General features: G+C 58.1%; 1 protein-coding gene across 8 annotated transcripts in view; it reads right to left on the bottom strand.

The window, feature by feature from the left end:
- EPS15L1 (epidermal growth factor receptor pathway substrate 15 like 1) overlaps positions 1 to 25,461 on the bottom strand; it is a 106,077-nt gene that overhangs the window by 4,844 nt on the left and 75,772 nt on the right. For 2 of the 8 annotated variants that reach the window (XM_061149962.1, XM_061149959.1), the window contains 4 exons: positions 24,576 to 24,658; positions 17,822 to 17,954; positions 15,408 to 15,455; positions 862 to 1,067 (listed from right to left, as the gene is read on the bottom strand). In XM_061149962.1, coding sequence (XP_061005945.1) covers positions 862 to 1,067; positions 15,408 to 15,455; positions 17,822 to 17,954; positions 24,576 to 24,658 — 470 coding nt within the window. Of the gene's footprint in view, positions 1 to 852; positions 1,068 to 15,407; positions 15,456 to 17,821; positions 17,955 to 24,575; positions 24,659 to 25,461 lie in introns of those variants that run through there. The other 6 variants (XM_061149960.1, XM_061149963.1, XM_061149961.1 and 3 more) reach the window with 6 other exon arrangements.

Here is a 25,461-nt window from a genome sequence, read left to right as displayed (position 1 = left end):
AACAGACAGGGAAACTGTTTCTGGGAAGACAACGTCTGAAGCTCTCTGAGAACAAGACCTTTGGGTACTCATGAGGGTGCTGAAAGTACACTAACATGAAAGTCTTTTACAGCCTGGAATCTTTTTTTCAAACCGAGACACAGAGCCAGGCTTTCAAAATCCCCGGGTTAGCTTCTGAAAAGACATTTCACTCTGCTAAACGGCTTTCTGAGTTTTGGTTTTGTTTTTTGTTTTTTTTCCTCCCTGCACAAGGAAGGGGCTTCAGAGCGGCTGTTCTAGGTTGCATTTCAGTTTTCTCCATAGCTGATAAAAAGTTTTTTTAAAACAAATCAAACTGCTTTCCCTTGGTGTGACCTGCCTGAATCCTTGCTGCCCTAAACTGGGACCGTAAGAAATCTCGCACAGAGACTTTTTGAGGACAGCAGCACCCAGATGTAACTTTAACGATCTTGTTTTCGTACTTCAGAAGTGTTTGACGTGGTGGCTTCCCCCTCCTCCCAAAAAAATGAACGAACACAAAAGCCTCTGGGCAACAGAACTACTACAGAGAGTCTACCATGAAAGATAAAGAAACAGGCATTCTGGGCCATCCTGCCGGAAGGAAAAGGCATCCTCATCACAGAGTATCCAAACCAGTGCTCTCTTTTTCTTTTATTGAGAAACCATTTTTTTCTTACAGCAAGCAGCAGTACAGAATAAATAACACGGGTGATGGCGTGAGGTTCCGGGAGACTTGGGGCCAGGAGGAGCTTTGCCATTTGAAAGAGACAAATAATAATAATAATAATGATAACCCCAAGGAAGTTGCAAGCGGAGCAGGGGGAGGAAGGGATGGCATGGAAGGCGGAGAACTCAACTTACAGAGGTGAAGTCTGCAAAGCCCAAAGAGGAGGCTTTAGAAGGTTTAGCTGAAGAGGAGGGAGCAAATGGATCTTTTCCACTAAACGGGTCCCCAAACCCCTTTTTATTTTGGAACGGGTCACTGCTGTCGGCCCCAAGTGGCTGGAATGGATCAGGGGGTTCGGTAAAGTCTGCAGAACCAAGCTGGCTTACGGGTGTACTTTTACCTAGAAAATTTAGGAGAGAAAAAAAAAGGAGAAAAAAAAAAAAGAAGAAGAAATTCAAGTTACTGACCAGGGACAGAACAAGGGTCCTGACTGAGGAGCCGGGCACCAGCTCCCTGGGAAGCTCTATCCTTCCCTTGGAAAGAGCTGGAATGTGGCTTGTGGGACGGACTCCGGGGGGAATCGGCGTGGGTCTCCGCTTTCCTCTCCCTTTATCCCGGAGGCTTAATGGTTTTGTGGGCGGTCCTAGAAAACCACTTCAGATGACCCTTCTCCCCTCCCCATCCACCACAGCTAAAATTTACATCATCTTTAGAAAGCTCACATGCAGGCGTGTTTCAAAGTGATTCATTTTAGTAGGGCAACACATTCACGATCACACTGAGTTTTTACAAAGTCATGGTCGAGCAGAAAAAGATCACTGTAAGAGCCCAACAATTAAAAAAAAAAAAGGGTGGGGGATTACTTGCAACTAAACAGGAAGGATGGGGAATTAGTTTCACAACGTGATGTGGAGTTAGCCATGTTAGTGGTGAGGACCTGTGTGCAGCTCACCAGACAAACCCACTCGGCCATCCTGGGTTTAAATTCGTCCTGGGTTGAAATTCATTTCCGGCTCCTGGATCTGTCCCTTTGGCTCCAAGGGGCAGGCTTTGGGATTTTGTGGGCTCTTGCCGAGAGGGCAGTTCTGGAAGGCCCAGGTCCCAGCAAGGCAGCTCTCCATGAGGACACGGGAGACAGGTGTTCAGAATGGGTGGGAAATGAGGCTGTGAGGCTACACTTGGGGGGTGTGGCCCAAGGACGAGGGGCTTCTCCCAGCAAGGCCTGCCGACATGTCAGAACCATCCATGAGCAACCAGACCCCTCTCCGGGCGTTTGGCAAGGGGGGCCCACAGGATGAGCCTCCAGGATCTGCTGGAGGCCAGGTTCCTACCTGATACCATTCATTTGCCCAATTAGCTGCCTGGGTTACTAAGGTACCCAGGGGGTGAGACAGTCAATTCGGCAGCTCTGTGTCCAAGCCCAGGCTAGGGCATACTTAACATGATTCTGATCTGTTAACTGAGTTGCCCGTGTTTTGGTCTTGCAATTCTAAAACTAATGTGGGAGAAGCCAAAAGCCTGGGGCCACACTCCATACAGAACCCTGGACACCAGCTGCACGTCCAGAGGCAGGCCCCGGCCCTGAGTCACGCCCGACCTGTCTGCGGCGCCTCAGCCCAGGGCACCTGCCTTCCCACCCTGCTGGCCTCTGCTGCGCCACCTGCCCGCACATCCGCCTCCATGCCCAGCTCCAAGACCACGCTCTCTGACGCTGCTTCCTAGGGCCACATTTCTGAGGGTCCCCAGGCGTCCCTAAGGACTTCTGCCTGTCCCCTTGAGTTCTGAGACCCAGACCAGGCCCAGTGCCTCAGGCCCAGCTGGCCTGCTTCTGTCTGGGAAGTGGGCACGAAGGGTCAGGGGTCAGAGCCCGTGACTGATGCCCTACTGCAGGCACAAGCAGGGCTCGGCACACGCGGGGCCTGTGACAACCTGACCTCAGGCCCCTCTGGATACACGAGTTTTTTTGTCACTTGACACAGTAGCTGGGCGGCCCTAAGGTACAAAGGCTGCCCCGACTCTGTCAGTTCATTCCGAACCTCGAGTCACCAGAGGTGTGGTTCTGCCCCCAGGAGAACCCACGGAGAAGAGACGGGGCGGAGCCCACCAGAAGCTGCGGTGAAAATCCCCACGCCCCCTCCCACCTGAGCTGGGACTTCTGGGTGGGCGGGGGACGCCAGTAGTGTGGCTGGGACGCAGAGGCCCCAAGCCACACCCACCCCTAGAGCAGCCGCTGGTTTCTGTCTGCATGTGTAAGGAAACGCTGAGAGTCTTGACTTTCCGAGGCTCGCACAGGGCTCTTGAGACACAGGCAGCTCTGCACCCGGCTCTCCGTCACCTCCCGAGGCTGCATCAGAGGACTGTGCCCGTGCCCGTGGCCTCATGGGGCCCCCGTGCTGACCTCTGACCTTCCCAGGCTCTTACTGTAACAAACAGTACAGCCTCACCCACGTGTGTCTATTTATAGGAGACGTTCCCTGGTGGCTCAGACAGTAAACAAACTGCCTACAAGGCAGGGGACCTGGGTTCGATCCCTGGATTGGGAAGATCCCCTGCAGAAGGAAATGGCAGCCCACTCCAGTACTCCTGCCTGGAGAATCCCATGGACAGAGGAGTCTGGAGGGCTACAACAGCCCGTGGGGTTGCAAAGAGTTGGACACGACTGAGCGACTCACACTTTCACACACTTTCTGGAGGTGGGGCTGTGGGTCGGGAGGCGTGCCCACTGCAGCCTGACCTTCCTAGTACCTGCCCCAGGCTCCGACAGGAGACACCCTGACCTAGAAGGGAGGGGAGGGGGAAGGCTGCAGGCTTGGGGAGGCTGTAGGAGTTTCCCGGTGGCCACAAGTCCGGTCACAGTCAACCACAAGGCTCAGTGGGCCAGGCGAACTTCTCTCTGCGGAAGCCCCGGGGTGGGCCCCACCTGCTGGAGCAGGGACACTTCCCCAGAAGGGTGGGGCAAGTCCACTGCGCAGGGCGGTGGGAACGAGGGCCCCTCTTCCCCAGGGCAGCTGGCTTGTCCAAGTGAAGTCCCGGGGGCTGTGCCCACACAGCACCTTCCATACAGGCCGGGTTCTCTCCTTCTGGCCCCTCCTCTCCTATTCGTGACAGAGCCACAGACTTCGGGCGGCTCCCCCCTGAGCTGTCCGCCTGGCTGTTGGCTTTGCTCTCCCTCCCAGACCTCAGCCCTGTGGGCTTCAGACCACAGGGAGACCTGATCTGGGTGCCGGCCTGAAGAGCCACCTCCCCCAAGCCCATCTTCCTTCCACAGCAGCCTACTCCCTGGCCCAAGGGATGAGCTGACGGCTGAGCGTGGGCCCCCTGGGCCAGCACCACAGGCAGAGGAGAGCCCCTCTTCAGAGGCGAGCAGGCAGCCCGCCCCGCAGCGCGTCAACTCCAGGCTGTGCAGCCGGGAGCAGTGACTGAACAGGAAGCCAGGCAGATCACGGGGGTCCCTGGGCAAGGAGGAGGGTGGGCGTGAGCCCCAGGAGCTCGGGTCCCCACAGTGGCACCACCCCCCGAGGCAAGTGGTCCTCGCCTCTCCGGGGTCTCTGGGAACCGCGCCTGCCACAGTCCCTGGGCAGCCCACTCTCTCAGCTTTCAGCCCCGCGGGGCCGCCGCGCTCAGTGAGGTGGCCTTTTAACTCAGTGCTGCGCCGACCCTGCCGAGCTCTCCCCAGGGCTTTGGGAGCACCCACCCCAGCCCCGGCCATCCCGCCCCGGCCCAGCGCAGTGCCCTGCGCTCACTGTTTCCCAGGCAGGAGCGCCCCTCCCTACGTGGGTGCCGTGCACGCAGAGGCCACCCTCCCCACTTCTGGCTCAGACACCGCTGCAGCCCTCGTCATGCTGTCTTTAGGTCACTCGCCGTGTATTTTCTCTCTTGCCCAAGAGAACACAAGCTCCAGAAGGCAGAGCTCTCGGCTGCCCACAGCTGTGTCCCAGCTTCACAGACCGCTCTGCTGACAGAGCTTTCTAACATGCAAGCTCCACCGCGGCGAGCTCGGAAAGCCCCCACAAAACCCTTCCCCACCTCGTCCCAAGCCATACCTCGCTCCCCCAGGACCCCAGGCCAGGGCTTCTCTCCAGGAAGTCCCTCTGCCTTAAGTGCCTGAGACCCACCATCTCCCCAGGCCTGTGTTCAGCCCTCCTGGCCCAGCCCTGGGCAGGGAGTGGGCTGTGGACCCCTGGAAGATGGGGAGGAACATGGCAACCACCCTCTCCAGCCTCAGCTTCCTTTTCCATGAAATGGGGCTGTGATGGGATGAACTGGTCCCCCACCCCCAATTCATTATGCTCAGGTCCTCTCCCCCGGTACCTCAGGATGTGGCTGTCTTTGCACATGGGATATTTGCAGAGGTAATCAAGTTAGAGTGAGGTCCTCTGAGTGGGCCCTAATCCAACAGGACTGGTGATCTTGGGAGAAAAGAGGACAGCAGGACACACAAATTCACAGAGGGGAGACCGAAGGAAGGCACGGGGGTGGGCACCGTCTACAAGCCAACCAGAGCAGCCTCAGGAGAAACCAGCCCGGACCACAGCTTGATCTCAGACTCCCAGCCTCCACAGCTGTGGATGGTCCATTTCGGCCGTCTCAGCTGCGGTATGGTGGCCCTAGGATACTTGGGCGGGGTAAAAGAGCATCCGCGCGCCATCGCCGCCAGAGCTGGGGTCGGCCCCTGAGGGGGCTGTCTGCTTTTGTAAATCACCTTTTACTAGTCTGCCAACGCCAAGCTGGCGTAGCTCCAATACCCAGAGGTCAGGACAGCTCCACCCCGCCATGAGCTCCGCAAGGAAACTGAGAACCCTGCCTGCTGAGTTGCTCAGATGCCCCCCGTGCAGTGCGGCTGGGTGGGTCTTGCAGCCCCCGTGCAGGGGTGGGCTCCGCTTGAACTGCCGAATTCCCTGCACTGGCCCCCAGCTGTCAGGCTCCCTCAAACCCTCCATGCGACCTCCCCCTGCCACGGCGGAGCAGTGCCACAGCCCAGGCGTGCCCCCCTAGAGAAGAGCCCCCCAGATAGGATACACCCTGACGCAGACCTTGCCTCGCTTTCCAAACCCCAAGGGGTGGCGTCATCAAAGACTGATTGTGAATACAGACAGGATCCTGAGCGAACCCTGTGCCGGGGGCCCCTGGGACACCTGCAGCCTTCCCCGGGCCCCGAGGGACGGGGCCTCACCTGCCAACCGAGCCAGTGCGTGCGCCTCTGCCAGGGTGCCCAGGGGGATGGCCTTCTAAGGTACGGGCACGCTGGCCTCGGCAGGCACGGTCCCTGCAGCCCGGCCACCGCGGTCTCCTTCCCACAGGTACCTCCACCAGGCAGACCCCCCCGTACCGTCCAGCACGGCAAATGTCCAAGCATGCCTAACGAGGTTGGCTGACCCCAGCCAGGCCCTGAGAGTGACCACAGCAGTGCACATGTTCAAATACACCATCACCCACTTCTGTGCCGCTTTTTTTTTTTTTTTTTAAATTAAGAAGAGCTTCCTCCCTTGATTTAGGGCATTTTTTTTTTTTTTTTAATCACTTTGGGGCCAGGGGCTGGGGGTGGGGGGCAGTTAAGAATCCAGCCGGCAAGAATGTCAAGCTGAGGTTTCTAACAAGCACGGAGATGATCGGGGAGATCTTGAAAGGAGGCACTCACACCCAAGAACGGCCCGGGGCCTGGTTTTGCTCGGCTGCCGAAACCGTTGTTATTTAGAAATCATGACTGTGTTAATACGAAACCAGGGCACATCAACTGCTCCTGTTTTGGAGTGGTGGTGGCGGGGGGGAAACGGTTTTTTCTCGGTTATCTGTTTTTGTGCTCGGGCATCGAGGCTGAATTATCGGACCTGACACGTGCAAAACTGGTGGCCTCCCAGCTTCGGCCTGACACGACGCTCCCGAGCAGAGAAGCCTTTCACAAAAGACACCCTTGCCCTGACTGCCCTTGGTCCACAACACTTCCCACTCTGAGCCCCCGTTTATTTTTAGCAGCTACACTTTTCATACATTCTGGGGCTGGTTCCTGCTTTTATGTAACCACTTCTGCTAAGTCCTTAATTGTTTTTTTCTGAAGTGGTGCTCATATTAAACGTGACAGGGTAACTCAGTCTGCCTCCGTGCTCCTGGGCAGAACTGCTGCCCACTTTTACGCCTTTCTGTGGCTCCGGGCACCAAGAGTGAAGGAAAGAGGCTTGTCTGGGGCGTGTTTCAGAGAAGAGAACACCAATCTTTTTTTTTTCCCCCTTAAATTTTGGTATAAAACTAATAACCAGGATGACACCTGGCCTGTCATTCCTAGACATCTGCCCAGGGCAGGGAGGCCTGAGTGGACGGGAGGATGTGACTGCAGACAATCAGATAAAGACCCTCCCCCAGCCCGGGGCTGGAAGCTGCTGCTGAGCCCCCGAGTGACTCCCCAGCACTCAGAGGAGGCTTCATTACCAGGGTGGGGGAACCAAGGTTGAAGACAGGACAGAATAGGGCTTATTTGAAACCGCAGCAGTTTCAGCAGCTACCCTAGCGGTGCACCGAAACCGCACACAGGACAGCCTTGAGCAAAAACAATATGAACCTGATGGTTTACCACGGTGTGTGCTGTTAAAAAAAAAACCCTGGTGGCCGGCCCCACCCTGGCAGCAGCGTCTTTAATTCTCCTGCTTCTGAACTTTCCGAGACCAAGAGGGCCCCCAGCACCCAGGATCGAGGAGCGGCAGGCTGGGGGGCACTGGGGGGCGTGAAGCCCCGCCCCGACCTCTCCCTCCTAGCTTCTCTGGGAAGGTCTCCGCTCGGAGAGTCGGCAGGGAGGGGAGAAAACGATGGAATACAAACCCCTCCACGACTCAGAAATGTGAACACTGAAGGAAGGCAGGCTCTTCTGCTTGAAAACTTTTACCCTGAAGGAGAGTTTAACAGGTTTGGGTGACTAGTGGGGGCGGGGTCTTGATAAATCAGATGAATAGAACATAATCAAAAATAGACGTGAGCCAGAATGTGTGTTTTCATCCCGACCAGATAGCGGCTGGGTTCTATTTATAAGATTCAGGGCTGCAGTTGGAAAGTGCAGCTCTGTAGATGAGAGATAAATACAAAAACAACCAAACACAAAAATAAAAAACAAAGGTCTGTGGTCAGGACAGCTGCCCCACCTGAGCTATTACTCTCCACAACACAGGACGTTCCCAAGCTGCCATTTGTGGCAACACAGGACACACACACAACTGTCACTCGTCCCACACAGCACGGGACACCCACAACTGTCACTCATCCCACACAACACGGGACACACACAACTGTCACTCATCCCACACAGCACGGGACACACACACAACTGTCACTCATCCCACACAGCACGGGACACCCACAACTGTCACTCGTCCCACACAGCACGGGACACCCACAACTGTCACTCGTCCCACACAGCACGGGACACCCACAACTGTCACTCATCCCACACAGCACGGGACACACACAACTGTCACTCATCCCACACAACACGGGACACCCACAACTGTCACTCATCCCACACAGCACGGGACACACACACAACTGTCACTCATCCCACACAGCACGGGACACCCACAACTGTCACTCATCCCACACAGCACGGGACACCCACAACTGTCACTCATCCCACACAGCACAGGACACACACACAACTGTCACTCATCCCACACAGCACGGGACACCCACAACTGTCACTCATCCCACACAGCACAGGACACACACACAACTGTCACTCATCCCACACAGCACGGGACACACACACAACTGTCACTCATCCCACACAGCACGGGACACCCACAACTGTCACTCATCCCACACAGCACGGGACACCCACAACTGTCACTCATCCCACACAGCACGGGACACCCACAACTGTCACTCATCCCACAGAGCACAGGGCACACACAACTGTCACTCATCCCACACAGCACAGGACACACACACAACTGTCACTCATCCCACACAGCACGGGACACCCACAACTGTCACTCATCCCACACAGCACGGGACACCCACAACTGTCACTCATCCCACACAGCACAGGACACACACACAACTGTCACTCATCCCACACAGCACGGGACACACACACAACTGTCACTCATCCCACACAGCACGGGACACCCACAACTGTCACTCATCCCACACAGCACGGGACACCCACAACTGTCACTCATCCCACACAGCACGGGACACCCACAACTGTCACTCATCCCACACAGCACAGGACACACACACAACTGTCACTCATCCCACACAGCACGGGACACCCACAACTGTCACTCATCCCACACAACACGGGACACCCACAACTGTCACTCATCCCACACAGCACGGGACACACCCACAACTGTCACTCATCCCACACAGCACGGGACACACACACAACTGTCACTCATCCCACACAGCACGGGACACACACACACAACTGTCACTCATCCCACACAGCACGGGACACCCACAACTGTCACTCATCCCACACAGCACGTGACACCCACAACTGTCACTCATCCCACACAGCACGGGACACACACACAACTGTCACTCATCCCACACAGCACGGGACACACACACAACTGTCACTCATCCCACACAGCACGGGACACACACAACTGTCACTCATCCCACACAACACGGGACACACACAACTGTCACTCATCCCACACAGCACGGGACACCCACACAACTGTCACTCATCCCACACAGCATGGGACACCCACAACTGTCACTCATCCCACACAACACGGGACACACACAACTGTCACTCATCCCACACAGCACGGGACACCCACAACTGTCACTCATCCCACACAGCACGTGACACCCACAACTGTCACTCATCCCACACAGCACGGGACACCCACAACTGTCACTCATCCCACACAGCACAGGACACACACACAACTGTCACTCATCCCACACAGCACGGGACACCCACAACTGTCACTCATCCCACACAGCACGGGACACACACACAACTGTCACTCATCCCACACAGCACGGGACACCCACAACTGTCACTCATCCCACACAGCACGGGACACACACACAACTGTCACTCATCCCACACAGCACGGGACACCCACAACTGTCACTCATCCCACACAGCACGGGACACACACACAACTGTCACTCATCCCACACAGCACGGGACACACACAACTGTCACTCATCCCACACAACACGGGACACACACAACTGTCACTCATCCCACACAACACGGGACACCCACAACTGTCACTCATCCCACACAGCACAGGGCACACACAACTGTCACTCATCCCACACAACACGGGACACACACAACTGTCACTCATCCCACACAACACGGGACACCCACAACTGTCACTCATCCCACAGAGCACAGGGCACACACAACTGTCACTCATCCCACACAGCACAGGACACACACACAACTGTCACTCATCCCACACAACACGGGACACACACAACTGTCACTCATCCCACACAACACGGGACACCCACAACTGTCACTCATCCCACACAACACGGGACACACACAACTGTCACTCATCCCATACAACACAGGACACCCACAACTGTCACTCATCCCACACAGCACGGGACACACACAACTGTCACTCATCCCACACAGCACAGGACACACACACAACTGTCACTCATTCCACACAGCACGGGACACCCACACAACTGCCTCTCGTCCTACATAACGCAGCACACCCACACAACCGCCAGACTTCTGAAAGTCGTACTATGGGAGAGCTAAGGCTGCGGAGGTGCCCTCCTTGTCACCTTGGCTGCCCCCTTTCTGCACCCTGAACCCAGCAAAGAAGCTGAACTGGGGGGAGAGAGAAAGCAGGCTGTCCAAAGCTTCACCTTACACATCCAGCACCACTCAGAAACTTTTTATTTACTGAGAAAGGTCGCTTTTCACCAACACACATGAGAAACACCAGGCCCCCTCTGGTGGGACGCGACCCACAGGGCCACGCGAGCAGCTTGCCAGCCAGGAGCCCTGCAGACTCTGGCCCCACTCACTCTGGCTCAGGCACACGCGAGGAGAAGGCAAACCCCACAGATCAAAGCCGTGCCAAGCAGCAGAGCCCCGGCAAGATAAAATCTGAGGTCCCCACCATCACAACGTTGAGATTTTCCACTAAAAATATTTACTGAATTTTAAGACAAATTTGCTGAATGCATTGAAGGGAGCAGGATGAGGTTTGGTTCTGAACAGTTGAGAAAAGCTGAACAAATATTTACTATCATCCACCAGGCACCCCCACAACTGATGAGCTTGTTTCTCCCTCTGCAAGGTACCTGGGATGGTCAGAGGTAGTGAGCCCAGGGGCTGTGGGGTCACTGCCCCGTCAGAGGAAGAAGGTGAGAAGGGGAAAATGTCGCCACACTTCTGAGGTCCTCAAAGGACAGATACCCTTAGGACTGAAAAACACACTTTTTAAGGGGTTTCCACAGAAGACTCCAAAGACATTCGTAAGAAATCTGACAAGGGCCACTTTGGTTCTGTAGCAAACACCGGGAGGGGGTACGTGACTTAATCAATGAATTTACAAATCATAAATCAGCCTTCACAACAAAAACAATACAGCCTGGCAGGTCTCAAGTTCTGCTTTTTTTAAAAATTATATTTGTTTTTTGATTTGCGCCTGCAACACTCTGCTGAATCAGCCGTGTGCTGGCCTTACACATCCCCGTGAGGGGCCTTGTGGGGTGCCCGGGGAGGGACAGGGAGATGCTAGCTACAGCCAGGCGGGGGGAGCCCTGGGGCCGCGGCAGCCCAGCCTTGGTTCCTCCCTCCGGAGCGGCGCCCGTGCGGCCAGGACGCCACCTCGGCACGGGCAGGGAGGCGCCGTGCCCACACTGAAGAGTCCCCAGGGTGCCGCGCGGTGGGTCTGGAGAGGTGAGAGAGCGCTCGTGTGCGCCGGGGGCTCCCGGCGTGGGGGCAGCACGAAAGGCACGGAGAGCGCCTGGAGTAGGGGGACCCGCCCCCCGGGCCCCACCACCCACTCACACACACATGTGCCGCTTTTCAGCTGACAGTGGCTGCGGGGTTGACTCAGTGCTTTGAATGCGAGGAATGAAGAGATGGGGGGCCACACTCACCCCGTCAGAAAAGCCAGTACCTCGTGGGGAACGTCTCCCTGGGCCCCCCTCACCTTGCTGTAGGTGGAGGAACCAAGGGGCTGGGGGAGGTACTCGGGGCCTCCGCCCTGGGCGAGAGGGGCGCCGGGGCCAGGGTGGTAGCTGCTGTCTGTTCACACCTACACACAGACGCCAGACTGGGGAGTCCAGGCTCTTGCACCCCACCTCAAGGCCTTGCTATAACCGCCCCCCAGACCCCAGCAGGCTGAGCCCCGACTCCTCTGCTCCAGGCCCCCCGAGTCTGGGCACTTACACCCCGCTACACAACAGGTGACAGTGTCACTCAACTCCCACTCAACCCACCACGCGATTCTGGGTGCAGGAGGGTGGGCGTGGGCTAAGGTAGGCAAATGCTTCTATTTTCGAACTCAGCCGACTTTGCAAAACAGAAATTCACCCCAGAGAACAATTCGTCTCCAGGCGTTTCACACATTAAGAAGCTGAGAGGAAAGTGACTTTTTTCCCTTGGCCAGGAGCCGGCTCACGAGCAGTGCAGTCAGGGGTCCTGCGCAGTCCCAGCATGGACGCTCCTGATAGGCGGCGGGGGTGGTGGGCAGCCCACAGGGGAAGGAGGGCTCCACCAGGCTGGGTGCCTGAGGTTCCCCTGGAGCTCCCCGACCCTGGAGCACCCCAACCCTGGCTGGCCGGCAACTGTCGCGTTTTTCCACATTCGAGCTGGCGGTGAACTGAGTTTGTCCTGTTCTAGAACTATCACATGTACCCACTGAATTATCTCTCTAAAATCATCGTGGGAACGGAATTCAAGTAGTTAAGTTCAAGGCTGAGGTGCTAACCGCTACGGCTCAACTGGAGAAGCCATTTTCAGAGTGGATCTTGCGCGATAAACAAGGGGCCGGGATCCACAGGGGCACTGCGTAACCGCCCTGGTTTCACGCCATGCCGCCTGGCTTCTCAGAGCCGAGCACACACCCTGGCTGGAGCCACGGAGGGACCCGGGGCTTCCTCTGCGATCAGCTCCTGGGTGGCAGCTCCCGGGACGGTCAAGCTGACCGCTGGGCGAATGGGCTGGCCCTGGGGGCAGGCGGACACCAGAAAAGCACCCAGAAGGAAGATGCCACCTTCTGTGACCCTGTTCTGTTACCGTGTGGGGTCAGTCACAGGTGTGGGAGGGGGCTCGGGTTCTAGGGCAGAAATGATGATTTATTTTTTTCAGAATCACTTGAATCAAACAGGACCCTAGTTATTAAATAGTATCCCATTGTCTGGTGTGGGTTGGAAGGATACTGAGGAGGGGGAGAGCGCAGAAAGACACCACCAGAGTGTGCGTGGCTTTATTCTGCGGGTGAAAAGGTCATTAGCTGTAATAATAATTAAACTGGGGAGAGGTTAAAGGTGACTGGCTGGTTAGCGGTGAAGGCACGCTAGCTGGTGTCACCCAGGCGCTGCAAGAACCGCAATGTGGGGCTGCACTTACAGGAAGTGGCGAGGGTGGGGCCCGGGGCACAGGATCCCGCTATCTGTCGCCGCAGGCGCGAGGGCCCAATCACTGACACCCACACAGCCATTTCCTGCACTTGAAAAAAAAAAATCTGTTTCTCCCTTTGCAAATCAACAACTTTTACCTAGAAACTCTTCAGCGGTGAGTTCTGACTGATCTCGATCTCCGGTCCGTTGCAGAAAGCACACCGCTGTTTACCTGGGGGAGGTGTACCAGCGCTAATTCTAACTGACAGGTTTCGGCGGCTGCTGGAGCGGTCTGTTTTGCATCTGCCTAGAAGAAACCGAGTCTCTCTACCCAAACAGACACCTGCTCGTTACTGCATACCTTGATAGACCTTTCTAGAAAAGACCTCTGGGCTCAGAGAACACAGTGCCAACTCCAGAGCGCCATGCACATGCTCCAGAGGGTAATTCTCAAAGGTTCTCGAGCATCCACTTTCTGGCCTAGGTCAGAGCAGATGGCCGGCCCAAGGGCTGCTCCAGTCACACGCCTCGGATGCCAGAACTCTTTCCCAGAGCACCCTGGTGAGGCTCCCGGTTGGCAGGACCCCCACCGTGACTGCACGGGCTGACGCTGTGTTGCTGATCGCATGTCAACTAATCTTTCATCAAACTTAAAGATGCAACCAAAACTCAGCTCCCACAGGCTGTGAGAACTGCAGCCTCTGGGGCACAAAGGTTGGCACCCCCAAAGCCAGGAATTAACTCAGGCCCAAACATCCACCTGGTCCCACGTGAGTGACAACAGCTGAGCTTTGCCAGAGAGGACCCTGGAGCCCTCTTTGAAGTTCAACTACCCACGCTATTTTTTTTCAGCTGCAAAGATTTCTGCTAAACTGCCAACTCATGGAGGAAAAGGATCCCTTGAGAACTCCCTGTATGCATATGACGGCCTCGGGCCCAGCCTCTGTCTTTCCCCGGGGAAGGAGGACCCCGAGTCCTGGTCCCTGTACCCCAGGGCCGGGTTGGTGGGTACACACCATGCTCATCACGATGCTCATCAACTGTGCAAGGCACTTACCAGAGAGGCCACATGCTAGGCCACAGCTGCGCCCGAGTTCAGGCGGGGAAACTGAGGCTCAGCAAGGTTAAGACACTTGCCCAGAGTCCCTCCGGGAAACAGAAGCAGCCAGAATGTGAAACCAGTCTGATCGAGCATCTTCTTGGGATTCTAGCAGGACAGGGGACCCAGACGCCAGAGGGATGCGGCATCAGACTTGCCTGTCCTGGCCTCACAGGTCAGCGCTGACGCCAGACACAAAGACCTGTAGGACTCTAGAAATCTCTGGGTCCCCTCCAGGCAAGCCTCAAGCAGGAGTGTGGTCAATCAGACCCATTTCCCATACAGAGTGACAAAGGTGAGCCCACTCCTTCCTCATGGTTTCTGGAGTGTGGGTATGAAGCTGTGTGTGTAAGAAAAGCCACAATCACCCGGCAGGCTGCACTGTTTGCTCACCTACCTCCATGGAGGAGGGGGTTACGGCTCCGCCGCCAAGGCCACCGGGCCTCGGGAGCAGGGAGCATCCCCTCCCTGCTCACCCTCCTAGGACCAACACCCCCACACGTCAGGGGGCCCTTGAGCGTGACGACGCAGCACATTCACGTGCTGGCCACATGGCCCCTCCAAGCAGCAAAGGGCTGCATCAGCAAGAAGCGTAGAAAAGCACATTCCATGATGCCCTCACTCGCCAACTGCTGACTGTTTTCTCAAAAGACAACAACCACCACCCATGGACAGCCCCTTGGACGCTTCCCATCTTTAGGAGCCAAGAGAACGAGAGCTGAGCCTGACGCTTCCATAACAAACATTCCAAGCAGGATTTTCTCTCTCATCCGCTGCCCTGTCTTGCTAATAAGCAGACAACGGCTGGGCGGCTCCAGTTGAAGAGGCCTTGCTCCCTGTGATGCAGACGGGGGAGAGGAGGGACATGCACACGGCTGGGCTCCAACCTCTCGATCGGGGAAGCAGCCTGGAGAGGACAAGCCCACGCCCCCCACCAACACCCACCCTGCTCAATGACACCTGCTGGGTCAGGCGGCCCTCGCAGGGGCATCGACACGGCCGGCAGTCCCCAGGTTGTTACAGGTTAGTATGAAATCACAGCACCACTGCAAGTGCTCTGACAGCACCTGCCACACAGCGTGTACCTACCACCCAGCAACGTGTACAACGCAGGGGTTTCCTGTTCAGCCACTGCTTCTAGGTAAGAGAATCAGATGAAAGACATTTAGGCCTCTATGCGGGCACGGTGTGGCCGCTCACGGGTTAAGCACTGCACACAGGCTGACTGTTGTCCAGAGCACCCGAAGCTCGCGGCGTGGTTCTCATTACAGCTGTCTAAGGGGGCTTGGGGGAGTGGGAGGCCTGGGCAGGGGTAGGGGTCACTGGGTGTAGGGCTGGCCCTGCTGCTCCCCCTTGCTGCGTGACCTTGGGCATCCATGTGAACCTCCCTCACTTCCCTTTCCAGTTCCGCTAAGAGGGCATCATGGTGCCTGTCCGGTCTTGCAGGTCTTGCCAGAACCTGGCGGGTTAACAGTCGTGACCTTGCACCCTGAGGGTCGTGATGTGAAGAGATATTCGGGGCACCGGGCACCTTGCCAGCCTTGGCTCAGCAGGGGTGCAGCAGGCCAAAGCCACGATGAGCAAAGGCAGCCTGAGACCCCTGGGTTACACGCCCAGACTCCCCCAAACACGGACAGGACTCTGAAAAGCCTGAGCCCCGGGGCCAGCCCCCGGGAGCTCAGCCGCACCTCCAGCGGGCTCTGCTTTCCAAGTCCATGGCAACTAAAAGCAGAAGCCGAGGTGGGTGGGGAGGCTCACTGAGGGAGACACAAGGGGAGGTGCCAGCCGAGGGCGACTTCAAAAGCACCCCCGCACTGGTTCAGGGAAGGGGAGGAGGCTGAGATGAATGTTTCCAAGAAACCCTGAGAACGGAGCTCGGCGCCTGCCGCGGCCAGCGAGGGGAGCAGCTCCTCCACGAGACCCAGCAGATGCCGAGCTGAGCTGCCGGGCGGGGGTGTGTGTGTGTGCCTGTACCTTCACATGCGCAACGTGCATGCAGACACATGCAAGCACAGTGTGACAGCGTGTGCATGCACACGTGCAGCGTGTCACTGAGTGCACAGGTTTGCCATGGCTCCCATCTTTCTGATGGAGAAGGCCCAACGCCATTGCATCAGGAGACCAGCCAGTGTCCCCCGAGGGTCACAGCCTCTCAGGTGTAAGCGGCCTCTCGCAGACACAGGGAATTCCTTCATAGTTTTTGCTCCCCACCCCCCCCAACTCCCTGCCCCGTTTCAGGGTAAATGCCTTTGAAGCATGGTTTATAGAAAATCTCATAAATTCACCCCGCCCACCAGGCATGCTTTCTCTCGTGTCCCATCCACAAGGAGGCCAAAGTGGGCACTGTGGGCAGAGGGCCTGTCCTCCTGAGACAAAGTTCTGGCCAGCAGGTGACAGGAGGGGAGAGGGTGCATTTTTAAACAGCTTCCCCTCTGTGCGGTTCTAGGGACAGGTGTAGGAAGGCTGGCCATCCTTGAACTGATGACCCCCCCGTAACTAGTGACCTCAGGGGGTGGAGGGGGCGTCCACCCTTGCCCAGCCACAAGGCGGAGGCCCTGGGGCTGACTGCGGGGGCAGGGCATGCTCAGGTGGGAAGGAGAGAGTCAGCCCAACAGAAAGGACCAAGAGAGGAAGGCTGTGAATAGAAGGCACGACCGCAGGAGCACGTGGTCCTTCTATGACACTATAGTCTAGGGGCAGCACAGGGGATTCTGCTAGGGGACCAGAGCAGACCATGAAGGGGGACTAGACTAATGATTGGGAAACTGCAGTGAATCCCTCTGCCACTGGGAGCAACAGCTTCCTGCTTTTAAGTCTGATAACCTGGCCTGCTGAACTATCGCCATCACCCAAGAAAGGTACCCTGCACGAGCTAACCAAATCCTGCGAGAAGCCAGCAACATCCTGTAACCAGGAGAAGGAAGGGCTGCAGGAAGCCCCCTGTTCGGAGCTACCTGCCTAGATGCTGGGGCAGGAGCAGAGGGCAAGGGAGCCCCAAGCCATCTGGCTCCTCTCACATCAATCACAGCCAAGGAAGAACCCCCCCACCCCTCCCCAAGTCCTAAACCAATCTGGAGGTGCAGGATGGGTGCAGTGGCTTCAGCCACTGCTTCTGCCAGCCCCCAGCCCTGGGCCCTCCATGAGCCAACCTGGAAAGAGCTCGGGATAGGTGGGGAGGTGGGAGGGGCCACGACTACATGCTGAGCCAGGGGCCACGCAGCAGCTCTGCCAACTGCCCGGAGGATTCTTAGCCCCCGGCCTCTGAAGACCCCCCTGGAGCCCCACACAGAGCCCAGAGCCCAGGGGCCCACAGGACGCGGCAAGGGCAGGAGGGATCAGAGGCGCCGCCAGGCACACAGGTGTGTAGAGCCACGTGACGAGCAGAGGGGAGCCCGTCTGGCTCCGAACACGGACCCTCTGGGCTGGTGCGCTGAGGGGCCCGCCGTACCCCCGCCGCCCGGCGACGGTGGGCAGGCGGCTGCGAGAGAAGGAAGCGTACTGACCGCTCGGCGGTTTAGGCCGCGGAGGAGCAGGTTTCTTCGGAGGCACAGCGGGAGTGTCCTGCTTACTTTTAAAGGGGTCATCTGAGAATCCTGTCCCTCCAAAGGAGGAGGTGAAAGGCCCAGAAGTTGGGGGCTGCAAGAGAGGACACGAAAAGAGAGGCAGAAACAATCGTTAACATGGAGGCAGGGACGCCCACCGAGCCCTCCAGGGTGTGCGGCAGGGCCCCCGCTCGGCCCGAGGGCTGCTCGCCAGACCCCTGCTTTCCTCCACCCTCAACAGACGGGGTCCTCTGGCCCACGAGGGGCAGCTGACAGACACACAGATCAGGCAAGAACACCCAGAGCCTGGATGGGTTTATGTCTTGTGGCGGGGCATGGTGGGGGAGTTGTTCCCTGCCACCCGCCTGGGGATATCGGGGCTTCCTGCTCATACTTCAGAGATGTGTCCCACCCCCTCTCCCTTTGGTCAGCATCGGGCACTCGGTCAGAGCGGCACCAGACCCTCTCTGCACCACTGAGCTGCCCCCCAGGGACTCAAGCCCGAGCCCACCCCACGCATGTTGGCACAGCCACCGCCGCCTCCGATGGGCTCCTGTTACCTCTGGCCTGGCCCCTCCACCAGCCTCCTCCTGCCCTGGTCTCACCCGCGCTCCCACTACTCGACATCAACCATCTCACACCCAAATCGGACCATGTCACAGCAGCCACAGAGAGACGCCTGGAGAAATGGGTGGGCAGGAAGGTAGGTGGGAAGCTAAGCATGACAGGCGGGTAGGGAGGCAGGCAGACGGGTAGGCAGTAGCGTGAAAAGACCCTGAAGCTTAAAGGTAAGTCCCAGAACTCCTCAAGGCACACACGGCCTTCCTCGCCCTCCCCAACCCCCTCACTGCACAACGCTTCGGCGCTCACCCCTGCAGTGGACCCAACCCTCTCGCCCCACCCCTAGGCCTCCATACACACAGGGTCCCTGATTGGGGGCGCTCAGCCCTTCCCATCCAACCTGAGCCCCTGTTCCTTCTCAGAGACGGGCTGGAGCTCGCTGCCACCCCCAGACCCCTCCCAGCCACCGCTTCCCAGACCGGCTTGGACGTCCTAGGGGGAGCTGACAGGACACAGCTTATCACGCCAGGGTCAGGCACCCAGGACCCTCCTGTCTACCTGAGTGGCCTGAAAGGCAAGAGGCACCGACAGGGCGCACACCTGCCCGCGGCGGGCACGGACTCGTCTGTATGTGTGCCCCTCCGGGAGCCGCAGCACGGCGCTGGGCACGAAAAACCTCCCCTGACGAAGGGATGGGCGCACGGACCAGTGGCGCCCCGAAGGGAGATCGCTTTCTCTATGGGTGGGGAACGTGTTCACTCACACAAAAAAGAACTAGGGAAAAGGGAAGAGAGGAGATTCAGGGCTGCTGGACACAAAGGGAAGTAGCGGACACTGGAGTAAAAGCGCGGATGCGATCCTCAAAAGAGCCCAGAAGAGGAGATGCGCTGGGGGCGGGGAGACTACGCACGGGTTGGGGGTGGGGGGAGGCGTGTGCGGAGGGGGCATGAGGGGAGACGTCGCATGGGGGGCGCGGAGCGGGCCTGAGCGGAGACCACGCACGGAGGGGGGGGGGCGCGGAGCGGGCGTGGGGGAGACCACGCACGGGGGGCACGGAGCGGGCGTGAGCAGAGACCACGCACGGGGGGCGCGGGGCAGGCGTGAGGGGAGACCACGTACGGGGGGCGCGGAGCGGGTGTGAGCGGAGACGATGCACGGGGGGCGCGGAGCGGGCGTGAGCAGAGACCACGCACGGGGGGCGCGGAGCGGGCGTGGGGGAGACCACGCACGGGGGGCGCGGAGCGGGCGTGAGGGAGACCACGCACGGGGGGCGCGGAGCGGGCGTGAGCAGAGACCACGCACGGGGGGCGCGGGGCAGGCGTGAGGGGAGACCACGCACGGGGGGCACGGAGCGGGCGTGAGCAGAGACCACTCACGGGGGGCGCGGGGCAGGCGTGAGGGGAGACCACGTACGGGGGGCGCGGAGCGGGTGTGAGCGGAGACGATGCACGGGGGGCGCGGAGCGGGCGTGAGGGGAGACGACGCAGAGGGCGGGGGCGCAGAGCGGGCGTGAGGGGAGACCACGCACGGGGGGGCGGAGTGGGCGTGAGCGGAGACGATGCACGGGGGGCGCGGAGCGGGCGTGAGGGGAGACCACGCACAGGGCGGGGGCGCGGAGCGGGCGTGAGGGGAGACCACGCACGGGGGGCGCGGAGCGGGCTTGAGCGGAGACGACGCACGGTGGGAATGGAGCGGGCGTGAGCGGAGACCACGCACGGGGGACCCGGGGCGGGCCCTTGCAGTGCTCTCCCCAGCGCGGGTGGGGGGCCAGTCAGAGACAGAAGGAAGAGCAGGGTCAGGGGAGCCCACTTTGGGGACTTCCTTAGGCACCGGGTTCCCACGCGTGGATGGAGCAGTGTGGAGAAGGGCAGGCATCAGTCACGGGGTTGTGGTCACGGGGACACGGATTCGGCCACCCCTGTCCCAGGTACCTAGTCTCAGATACTTCTCTCAGGTGGGAGAGAGGCGGCTGGTCCACAGAGATAAGGAGGGGGCCTGGAGAGGGCGGCGGCACCCTCAGCCAAGACTGCTGGGCACCCCGGCTCCTCCCCGGAACCTCAGAGGGCCCCCAGGGTAGGAGACATCCATTCTGTGCTCCATCCATCTCATCACATCGTCCCACGGGCCTGGGGACAGAGTCCTCCGGCCACCCCTTCCATCTCCCATGCAGGGAAGCTTAAGAACTGGGAGGAGACATGGCCTGCTGACCACACAGCACCTCAGGGTGGGACCCGGAGGCCCGGCTCCCGGCTCCGTGCCTCTGTTTCCTCTTCTGTGAAATGACCATCATGACTGGCCCGCGCTCGCAGGGCTGGGGCGAGAAGTCGAAAGAGAATGCATAAGCGGCTCCACCCGGCGCCTGACCACATCAGCAGAGACAGCGCAAGCAGCATCATGCCGAGGATGTGCAGGTGACTAGGCTCCTCCTGGATGCCCTCAAGAATCTGCAAATGCCCGCTGGCCACCGACAGTTTCTGCTGCTTCCTATCATCCACACAGCCTTTCCCAGATGGAGCGAGCCGGACAGCCACAGTGCAGCACAGACCTGCAGCTCAGCTCTAAGTGAGTGGGTTAGGCTCTGCTGTTTGGGAAAGAAGACGGAGCAGCCGCTGAGGAGATGGAGCGCGCGCACAGCTGCTTTTGCTTCTGCCATTCCCAGGACATGCCCTGGGTTGACAGCGCTCTCCGCGCTCGCCACAACCTGAGACGGGCAGGCGAGAACCAAAACCAATTTCTTGGCAAACAGGGGGCGTGACCAGCTCCCAAGGCCCCTGCGTGGGCCCGTTCTTGTCCTGGGAGCTGGGTATGCGCCAGCTCTGAGGAAGGGGTGCAGAGGGACACCCGCCCCCCGCCCCAGAGCTGCATGGCTCACGGCGAGGCCCTCATCCACCCAGGCTGTGCACCGCACCCCGGAGCGCGTGCTGCGCTGAGCCTCCCGGCTGGCTGGGGACACGGTGGGCCAAGCCGACTCTCCGCCCCCTCAGCTGTCTAAACCCACTGCGTGGCTGGTGGACCCGCTCCAGGGAGAAAGAGTTCGCCCACAGCAGGGGGTTTTATCACTTCTGACACCAAAAAGCCTGCGTCATTTCCGAATCCTGACTTTCATGACTTGAAGTTTCCCAAGAAGCCTCCTCTGGGACCTGACTGGTTCCTACTCAGGCTACGGCTTCAGGGAAAGTTGCTATTTTTAGAAGGGTTTCAGTAAAGCCGGTAGGGGCTCTCTGGCTGGGCTATAGTGAAGTGTGCTCCAAAAAAAAAAAAAAGAAGGAAAACGCACAGACAGAAAAGCTACTATACAAGATGCAGCTCTAAAAGGTTTATAGTTTAAAGAATTGACTTAAAACAAATGTCCCTCAACTTAAAAAAAAAAAAAAAAGCCCTAAATAGAAATGCATGCTTGAAAAACAACTGAAAATGGGCTGACAAAGGGCAGTCAAGTATTTCATACTTGGCTTTTTTTTTAACCCTAGGGTGGGAGGGGTGAAATAATTAAGCTGGAGTCTTGTTTTTATTCTCAGATGCTCTGAGATCTATTTTGGGGAAGGTGTTCTTAACGCAAGGTAATACTGCCTAGAAAAATCGCCTCAGGTACAAGGGGACCTCAACTAAGGGCGCAAACCTGGAGAAACTCCCAGAGGAATCCAGGGAATTCAGACTGGCACTCTCTCCTCCAGCACGGCCAGGCAGAGGGGAGCACACACCAGTTTTGGGTGAAGTTAAGAAAGGGCGCCAGCCTGCATGGCCTCCCCACCCCACTCAGGTGGAGAAAAGACAGCGATGTTCAAAACACACACACACACACACACCCAAGCAGTTAAAAAAAACACCTTCTTGCCACTTTACTTTCATTTCCTTCGGCATTTTATTTATACACACAATGTTATTCTTGAAAAACAGAAAGGGAACCAAAAGGGAAAAACAGAGGCCTACGAGGTTATGGCGCTGAACTGAGCTGGGCAAGTGGCATGAGATCAGGAGCTGATGGGATCGTGGAAACAAACAACAGACAGCCGGACAAACTTTCCACGGCCCCAGCCAGCCCTGTCCCGCCCAGTGCCACCAACAGGAAGGGGCGCTGGCTTTAAAGTCACAAGTGCACGTGTGTGTGGCCTGATCCAGGACACGAGATCAAGGAGAGGAAAAGCGGAATAAAAGAGGGAAAACGCAACTCTAGGTTGGAACGGGCGCCAAGAGGGAAGGGCCAGGCTCTGAACGTCCTGGCTCGGGCCGCTAGCAGGGACACAGGTGGGCGCTGCCTGGAGCAGGCGGCCACTCCACGCAGCCTCCCATGCTCCCTGGTGCAGAGGGCTCGGATCATGCCTCGTCCTCGTCCCCTGGGCCCACCTTGGGGGCACTGCTCACCCTCATTCCCCTGACTCCGAGGGAGAGGGCCCACTTGTGCTGGCTTGAGAACACAGTGTGAGCCCCTTCCCTGGAGGCTGCCGCCCCCATGTGGCAGAGGTTTCTTCATTTCAGGGGACAGTTTCCCGCCCACAAAGCAGGGACATAAGCCAAGGACACACAGCTCCACTCGAAGAGTGTGTGTAACAGCCACACAGTGACACGTAAACATGAAGGCACATCTCAGGCTCTGGCCCCTTCTGGCGGATCCCAGACCATCAGCGTCCCAGTTCCCATAGGAGGGTGACTCCCTCCAGGCACTGGACGGAGACAAGACGGAAACCCTGGCACCCCCAGGCTCCCTCCCGCGGCAGCCAATGGGCAAACAGATGCTTTGCCTCCAGCCAGGAGTTAGATTTGCTACCTCGACAGTTTACACTCACGCGCTTCTCTGAAAACCTGAACAAAACCTCAAACGTTTCTTGGAAGCCACATGCCACAATCACACGTCGCTAACCACAAGCACTCAGCACCCAGACAGCTGTGCACCCCTCGGGCTGAGTGAACCAGGCGGGATGCCCCTCTGAGGAGCTGGCATGCGGGGTGCGAGGGCGTGGGCGGTAGGGGACTCCGGGCTGTGGGTGCCTGCTCCCACACATTCCAGGGTTCCTCCTCCAGCCACCCCCCACCCCCCAGCTAAGGGGAAGAGCAGGGACAGGAACTGTATCTGCATGTGGTCACCAGGGCCCCCGTGGCCATGGAGCCCGGGCCACCTGGACGGGAGCAGGCGGCTGGAAAACACCGGAGGAATAAACGGAGAACACGGGGGCTTCAACAGGCTGTGCTGCAGCCGGTTCTATATCCTGAAGGGGGACCCCACCCTCCCGACGAGGCCAAGACACACACACCGAACACGTCCCTCAACTCCTGTTAACCCGGGCTTGCACTCGAAACCAAGGGACACTGAAGGTTAGGACAGAGGACAGAAGCTGCAGATCAGCTCCCCATGGCCAACGTTTTCAGCTTCTCAGCAGTTTCTTCTGGAATGTACCTCAGAGTCATGGGCTTCTACTCTTATTGCTTGCTCTGTTTTGGACAGTCTCTCCCAATGGACTTCTTGCTATGTTAAAGATTTAGCTCTCCAGCCACACCTCCTTCAAGCCCCTCTCGACAGAGTGATCACACCACGTGTGGGGCTACATTTGCAGTCAGTTCAGGTAATTATGGCTGCGCAGACACCGCCCAGGCCAAACAGGAGTGACTTACAGGCCTTCCTGAACAGCTTACTTTGCACCCGCGTATTTATTCAACGACTGAGCCCAGCCCTCGCTTTCCACATTCTTCTTGGGTTCTGCCCACAGGCAGCTGCAGACATATCTCCTGCATGTGGGCCCATGGCCCCCAGTTCCGGCCTCACGGGCTGCACGCCAGGCCTGGCCCCCTGTGCCCAAAACCTTCTTGCTTTGTTTGGCCATTGGGACGACTTTATCACCTGAGGTCTGACGGCCGTGAGACACCAGTGAGGGCAGAAGGGAGCCCCTTGCGCCTATGCCTGGGCAGGGGGGACTCGGCTCTGGCAGCGCCACTTGGAGGAAGGGAAATGGGTCCAGCCACAGCCACGGACACCTTGTAGACCCTGTCCGCGGACTCACGACGTCACGTGAGCGTGCATTTCGCATTTCAGAGTTGGACAGATGCCAAGGAAATACATACGTGGCATGAAACAACTATGTCTGGCAGCCACGACAAGACCACAACCACGACCACAGCACAGGCACACTGCGGAGGCAGAGGCTCCATGGGAGAGGTTTACCTTGGACATCTGGCTGAAGTCGGCAAAGCCCTCGGCACTATTGAAGGACCCACTTCCGAAGGGGTCTAAGGCTCCGAAGGGACCTGCAAGCAGCAGCAGGAGAGGCAGTTAACAGTGTGCTCACGGAACACACCTCCTGGGGGCAAGCCCAAGTGCCTCTCTCAGCTCTCCACAGCACCAGGGCAGATCCAGGGTGCTCACGTCTGCTTGCGGGGTGCTGACTCTGGGTGCAGGTCCTCAACCAGGACCCCCCCCACCCGCTGCCCAGCCCACTCTGGCTTGTGGTTGGCAGCTCAGCCAGACAGTTTGCGGCCACGCGAGCTAGGGGCACTCAGCCCTGTGGCTGGGCTGCCAGCCAGCATCATTCACAGTCACGGAAGGAGTGACAAGCCCCCTGTGGAAGGACAGACAGGGCCTGGTGTCTGTCCTGCTGGACCAGGTTGGGGGAGTGAGAGGGAGGGGACTGCCATGCACACGGCTCACGTGGGGAGGGCATCTGTGGGCAGGGATTTCTGCTGAGCTTTTTCCTTCGGTGGGTGGTGTGATTTTCCTGGAGTAGCCCACAAGCCCACCTATGAAGTCAAGCTCTGTAACAAGTCAAGATGCTAGGCAAGGCAGCAGTACCAAGTGGGGCCTGTTCCCACAGGCAAGGTGGGGCGGGGGAGGCAGTCCGCAAACGCTCCCCTCCGTTAGAGGCACACCTAAGGGTTTTATGCTGTGAAGGGAGGGTCCCTCAAATCCAGCACCCACAGCACAAGACTCAACAGAACTTTGGATTTATTTAGGAAAAAAAGTCAAACATACGAACCAAACATTCTTAAGGAAGACTGTGTAAAGAGTAACTAATATGTCGGTGTTATTACTGAATTAATCCCTACAGCCAAGC

Source organism: Dama dama, chromosome 9 (genome assembly GCF_033118175.1).
Source record: "Dama dama isolate Ldn47 chromosome 9, ASM3311817v1, whole genome shotgun sequence".
In the NCBI taxonomy this organism is placed as follows: Eukaryota; Metazoa; Chordata; class Mammalia; order Artiodactyla; family Cervidae; genus Dama; species Dama dama.
Note: the sequence above shows the minus strand (reverse complement) of the source record. Positions and strands in the feature narration are given on the sequence as shown.